We start from the raw sequence: 6,782 nt of genomic DNA, 5'->3' as shown, positions 1-6,782 counted from the left end.
TTTATAATTATTTCTTACGTTCATTCATTCATGTTGTTTGGACAGGCTGAGAAGAGGAAGCGCAAAGCACAATATTCTGTTGCTATGAAGAGGAAGGAGGCTGAACGGACAAGAAGAAAGATGGCTGCTGCGGCAAGAGACCGGGCATGGGTGGGAAAGCGCAGAGCTAAATCAGATTGAGGCAGAAAAGATAGCTGCAATGGCTTGAGGATCTCCTCTCTCCTGGTGCAAGTGTCGTCATAAACGCACTCGTATATGTGCGCCTAATCATATCGTTGGCATCTGTTTAAATTGTCAGGGAGACATATGTTAGATGACAGAAAAGTATATTGTACTCTCTCTCTCTCTCTGTCTCAACCAATATCAGTACCAAAGCTCTCTCTCTTTCTCATTTTCTAGTCAGTATAGATGCAAACCAATATCAGTACAAAAGCACTACATTTCTCTTCTGTTCTTGCTCACCTCTTATTTTCTCGGGGGTTGGGCTTCGCTCTGTGTCAACTCTCCCAGTCGTTGGATTGGATCTCGATTCAACAACCGCCCATATGCATATTACTCTTCCCTTCTTTCCACAAAATAGAGAACGCCACATACATCAAACAATTATTCTGCAATGCTGAACAATGCCCAAGCATATGCTCTAGGGCCAAATTTCCAAGTAACACATACATGACAGCAAAATTCAAGAAAATTGAACTATACATTGTCCACTGCAAATAATACAAATTTGCTCACATAGAGAGAACAACCTAATAAAAGAATTGTACCTAGCAACAGAACCGTGAGGCAAATTAACAGCAATCCCTCAGTGACTCGTGCAGTAAACTGAACATCAAAGGATTGTGAAAGCAACCTTTGAAGCTGATTTAAAAATCAAAGCCATATTGACTCGTACAGTAAACTGAACATCCAAAAGGGGATGATGGAGGATGCTGTAGTTTTGGACATAGCAAAAGCACACCTCATGAGAGAGATATGTCAGTTCTAGCTAGTGCTCTTTCCCATAAACGAAAAGAAATACTGCATCTACATATGAGAACTAAGATCAACTGCTTTCAGCACATTGATCAAATCAACAACAAGCTATAACAAACTTCAACATAGGCCAGCAGTGAAACAATAGGGGATTTTTTTTACCAAAAACAACAGCATCAAGCTGCTACTTGCCCCATGGCTTGTAGAATTAATTAGGAACTTGATTCATACCTACTGCAGGTGAGCAGGAAGCAGTGCACGGGCATGGAGGTGACAGGGCTTCTCCTTCCTCTTTTCCTCCTGCTCCATTCTTTTTCCACATCTAAGGAACAACATCCACGTACCAAGAAACGACCATGGCATGAAACCCTAGCCACCACAATGTGCAGCCGAGAAAGCCAAGAAAACGACCCTGGTTAATCGTCCAACAGAGAAAATCAAGGAATGATGGAGAGGGCGATTTTATACCTACTCTGTTGACCCCGACTGCCGAAGAACACCGCCATGGTGGCGTCGAGCAACCACGCGTCGCAGGACCAGAGGTGGAAGGCAAGGAGGACCAGCGCCCAAGCGACGGCGGAGACGACGAGAAGCTGCGGCCGCGCCGACCCCCTGGGCCACGCCGCCCGCACCGCGTCCCATACGCCGCCACCTTTGCCTCGCCTCGCCATTCCTGCTTCCCTCCCGCGGGAGCCGGGGCCGGGGCGGGAGGGGGTAGAAGGAGGAGGACGTGAGGGGAGGAGGCCGGGCGCCAGCGGGGAAGGAGGAAGCAGCGGCGGCGGGCTCGGGCAGAGCAGCGACGACGGGCTCGGGCCTAGGGTTTGGAAGGAGAGAGAGGTAAGGCGGGAGGAAAAGGAAGGGGGCGGCGCGAGTGCGGCTGTGCAGGAGGAGCAACATCTAGGTTTCCTCTCCACAGGAGCGGCCCCTTTTATACCACAAGACGTGAAATGACGAAAATGCCCTCGTGGGGGCGCTGGAATTACGCGCGGTGGCACGACCGGGGCGCACTGGAATTTTATCTAACGGCTCACGACAACTTGGTAAATATCCGACGGTCCACAGCAACCGAGCCCGAGATCCGACGGCCAGAAACAAATCAAGAAAACGATCGGACGGTTGAGAGTCGCTAATCGCTCAGGTTTAGCCGCCTCTCGTTTTTCTGGATGTGGGAGTCTGCCTTGTTGTCCATTTACTGGGGAAGACAGAGGCAATACAAGAGCTATACGCTGACCAGAAAATGTTATACCACATTGATGTATTGGAGCAGCACGAATCACGTGGCAACGAGTGGTGATAGATACCGGCCTCGCATGGCTGCATGTCCACCTGCGATTTATCGTACATTCGACAGCCAATATTAGAAGACAGCATACCTGATTATCAAGTGAAACGCATCAGTCCAAAGGATATGTCACATTACTAGAGACATGGTATTACATCCAGAACGCTGGCTTGACTAGCCACCGGTACATAAGCTTCCATCTTCCATACACCACCTAACCAGTTACTAAAAGCTTCTACCAAGCCACCTGATATTTTCGTTTCTTCACAAAATAATCTACAACTAACCTAGTCGCACGGGTTCGCCATTAACAAGTCAGACAGCCAAGTGGAATCAGAATGTCCTCCATGACCCTTTACCATCAGCCAAACCAAAATAGAAGAAATCAGTGGCGCGCAGGATATATTAGTTCACCACCCCCTGTTACATCAGAGACATAGTGCAAAGCTGTGAGCCGAACACCAACACAAAATCTAAATACAATAAAGCTTGGAATGCAATAAAATGAAGTTTTCGCACCAAAAGGTTAACGAGAAACATGGTAGTGCTTTGGACTCTCGAGGTTTCTAGATAATCCATAGATTAAGCTAGTTCTTTACTTAAGGTTGTCAGCTCAATTTTCTGAAAAATGCATGCGGTGAATTTCAACCGATAGCAAGAGGTGGACCAAGAGGTGTCCATTGCCCAACGAAGAATGTTCATCCAGTTCCTATTATAGCTAGCATACTGAAGGGTCCTCATTTGTGTAGTACATGTTTCTTACCTTGCTTGCTGCTAGAGTAAAGGACAAGAAGATAAAGGGTGTAACTTGCCCAGGGGGGTCATGTGAAAAATGTACCATGTTGAACCTGCCTACACATCTAGGTCATCAAACTCATAGAATTGTACCACAAAAAGTCTAGTTTAATAGGCAAAGAACGACAAATCACATTTACTCACTAAAATGCTACTTGACTATGCAAGTTTGATGATATTGGATCCGAGGGGGGTTCTAATAAATGTTTGGACAGATTATACTAGCTTTCACATTAAGGTAATTCGTAAATAAAGTTAAATCAGATATCGCATGAATTAGGTCAAATAGCAGAACAAATTGATAATCAAACTCGGCTTTTGACCTGCCTGGACTCACCTAAAGAAGTATAGTGACCTACAGGCTACATATGCAATTCTCCAGGTTAGGGACCCAAACATGTCACAACCATGAAACTTTGGGAATCTGGACTTTAACCAAGATTAAGGAGCTAGTTGATTATTCAGACAGCAAGCTTCTCATCCTCCCCTCCACCCAAACTATAGCACCCAATTTTATTTCGAAACCTGAATTACTGGTGGTTCAAGGGTTCACATCAAGCTATTTTGAAATAAACTATCATTCTCTGGTCTAACAATACCACTGCTTTAACCGAAGTTACTTGAAGACCTGTACAAAGCTAATGGCATATTCTTTTTGTGCCAAAGTATTCTCTTGAATTATCCTTTGGTATTCATATACCCATACTGACATAGTACAGAGGCCAAATCTTCAGATAATGATGATGCTATAAGCCTATATGTAGGAACAAATAGTTAACTTGAGAATGCAATTATTTCAACTCCAGATTTTTTTACCGCTTTCCAATACAATTAGGACTACAACATATCATTTGTCATTTTTTTCATGGTGTAACTAAACAGTCCATATATGTACAGTAGTAATCCAGCATAGTCTTCGATGGCCAACTGTTTAATAGTATCAGTGTACAGTTTAGGTGGTAATGATCCCGATCAGGTTTTCCAGAACTAACGGGGTGATATACTATTGGGCTATGGCATATATAGATAGGTGACAATACTGATAAAAGGATTTGATTGTTAATTTGACATGGATGGATGAATAAGCATAGATGGAAAGAACCTAGAATCACTATAACACTTTTGTTTTGCAGTACTTGGAAACTTGAGAGATCATAAGGTAGAGGGACATCAATCGAGAAATCGTTATCAAACTGTGATGTTTTGGTTGTGTATTAAATTTATCTTACCTTACTTCTTTTGTAGTGGTCTCTCTCCGATAATAAAAAATGGATTCGACAATAACCATATCGTGAGTTTGCTGCAATGCCTGCTTACTCAACTAAACTTCATATTAGTGTGCTACAACTCATTTTTCTTAGATGACATAATGTAGGAAGACGACTAATTATGCACATGCTGTCCTATACATTTCAATTTTCCATGCCATGTTAGCATTTACTTAATCATGAACAATATTAGTGAATATGTTTCCCTCTAATCAAGACTCTAACTAACCTTCACTTCAGCTAATGCTTCTCAAGATTAGGTAACTATTACAATTTTAAAACATCTTGTACGTGTTGAGAGTAATTAGCTTACTAAGAAAGTGGGAAAATGGTACTTTTGTTCATTAGCACCTTTCCCTTCCCCAACAACCAAGTGAAGCCAATATGAAGCAAACTGTGCTTCAAAAGGAAAATAATAAGAACCATTATGATAATGGCATTATCTCATACCTTCATAGTTCATACCCTTGTCTTGCTTGCCCACAAAACAGGGGAGACTCTTTTTTGGAGTACATTCTTGGAAACCTATGTGAGCAGACGGGCAAGCTTCTCACTAATCTTTGCCTTAGGTGCATGTACCTTGGCGGCCATCCGTGCCTGGATCTTCACCTCTGTGGACCTAATTCTCTCCAGCTTCTTCTGCATGTAGAGGGCTCTCTTGGCATCTAGTCTGGTGAACAAGCTTTTGACGGCAGGTTGCACCTCCGCGAGCATCTTCACCTCCTGCGCAAGCAGAGGATACACCTCACACATTTCCTCGAAGCTCCTGGGCTGAGTCTGGCCGCTGCTGCCATTCTCAGCCCTCACCATGGCACCCTCACCCTCTGCCTGTTTGCTGCCATTAATAGCGCCATCGGTCACCTGCAAGTCTCCCCAGACATCTTCGGAGAGACTGTCAAGGCGCTTATCATGGTCCGTGACAGATAAGATGTGAGATTTGTAGCGACGCAGCAGGGTGCGAACTTTCTCCTTTACAACAAAATAATGGCAGCTGCTGTCCTCAAGGCGCTTGGCAACAGACTCAAAGAAGGCGTAGTCGCCCCACGCCGGCACCTTCCCATGCTGGAGGCGGTGCTCGGCAAGCTCCTCCAGAATCAGGACCTCGTCGTCGGGAGACCACATGCGCCTGCTTTTCTTCGGTTTGGGTTCTGCCGATTCGCTATGTTGCAGCTTCTTCTTCTCGCCATTTTGATGTACTGGTGCCGGCGCCGGCGTCTTTCCCCTCTTGCGAGCAGGCAACTTGCTTGATTGAGGTGGATTCTTGGCCGCGAGCTGCGGATCAGGCTCCGCCTCCCACTCGTCCTCATCCTCCGTCGACTCCCCCTCCCCCTCGCCCCCATCCTCCGCCGACTCCTCCGCCGCCGCCGCATCCTCCGATTCCGATTCCCCCGTTTCCTCGTCTGCCACCTCTTGGTTGTGGGAGGTAGAGGAACCGCTGGAGTCTTCTTCCGAACTGGTGGCGGGATCTGCGGTGGCGGAGCGCTTGCGTGGGGTGGCGCGCTTGGGAGCCATGGCTAGTGGCGGCTACGGCGAGGTGTCGACTGTCGAGGATGGCCGGTTGGATTTGGTTGGATTTGGTTAGATCTGGAGCGCCGCCCATAGACAAGCACGGGAGTACTTCAAATTTCACTAGTCTAACAGCATCTCCAGCCGCGCCCCCAACAAGGCCCCCCAGACACTTTTTCGACCACCGGCATTAAAAAATCGGCTCAATCGCGTCCCCAAGGGCTCAGTTTTCGCCGGCTCGGGTCGAAATTGGTGCCGGCGGACCCAATCCGAATCCGGCGCGCTGGGGGCGTCGGGCGAATCGTTTTTGGTGCGAAGAGCCGCGGGCCCTGATGAAGCTATGTACCTAGGGTAGGGTCATGGACCTGGCCAGACTACCCTACCCAATCTTTAGAAGAAACCACCTGTCAATCAACTCAGAAGTGTTCCACTCGACAAACTCGAAGACTCTCGACCATGAAGCCAACCACTCGACTATGAAGCCAACCACTCGACGGCCGGGAGATCTAAAGTCACTCTGCATGCAAACGGTCGGTCATTGAGTAGCTTTAATGATCATCATAGCACTTTACTTGTGACGTTACCAGTAACGCCAGATCTTAATGTACCTTAAACCCTACATAACTGAGGGCCGGAGGGGTCTGGTGAACTCTATATAAGCCACTCCCCTCCTCGGTGTAAAGGGTTCGCACCCCTGTAACTCATACATACATAATCCAGTCGACCGCCTCCGGGCTCCGAGACGTAGGACTGTTACTTCCTCCGAGAAGGGCCCGAACTCGTAAATCCCTTGCGTATACAACTACTCCATAGCTACGATCTTGCCTCTCCATTCCTACCCCCCTACACTACTGTCAGACTTAGAACCACGACAGTTGGCGCCCACCTTGGGGCAAGTGTCTTAGCGACTTATTGGAGAAGTTGCGATTTTTCCGATCTCCTTCATCATGGTTTCA

General features: G+C 46.8%; 1 protein-coding gene across 1 annotated transcript; it reads right to left on the bottom strand.

The window, feature by feature from the left end:
* Nucleotides 1–2,332: 2,332 nt before the first annotated feature.
* On the bottom strand, nt 2,333–5,923 carry LOC123068865 (probable transcription factor At1g61730). Its single transcript, XM_044491542.1, has 2 exons — nt 4,771–5,923; nt 2,333–2,677 (listed from the first exon to the last, which is right to left on the bottom strand). The coding sequence occupies exon 1, from the start codon at nt 5,830–5,832 to the stop codon at nt 4,846–4,848; it is 987 nt and encodes a 328-aa protein (XP_044347477.1). The 5' UTR covers nt 5,833–5,923; the 3' UTR covers nt 2,333–2,677; nt 4,771–4,845.
* Nucleotides 5,924–6,782: the final 859 nt, after the last annotated feature.

This window comes from Triticum aestivum, chromosome 3B (assembly GCF_018294505.1).
Source record: "Triticum aestivum cultivar Chinese Spring chromosome 3B, IWGSC CS RefSeq v2.1, whole genome shotgun sequence".
In the NCBI taxonomy this organism is placed as follows: Eukaryota; Viridiplantae; Streptophyta; class Magnoliopsida; order Poales; family Poaceae; genus Triticum; species Triticum aestivum.
Note: the sequence above shows the minus strand (reverse complement) of the source record. Positions and strands in the feature narration are given on the sequence as shown.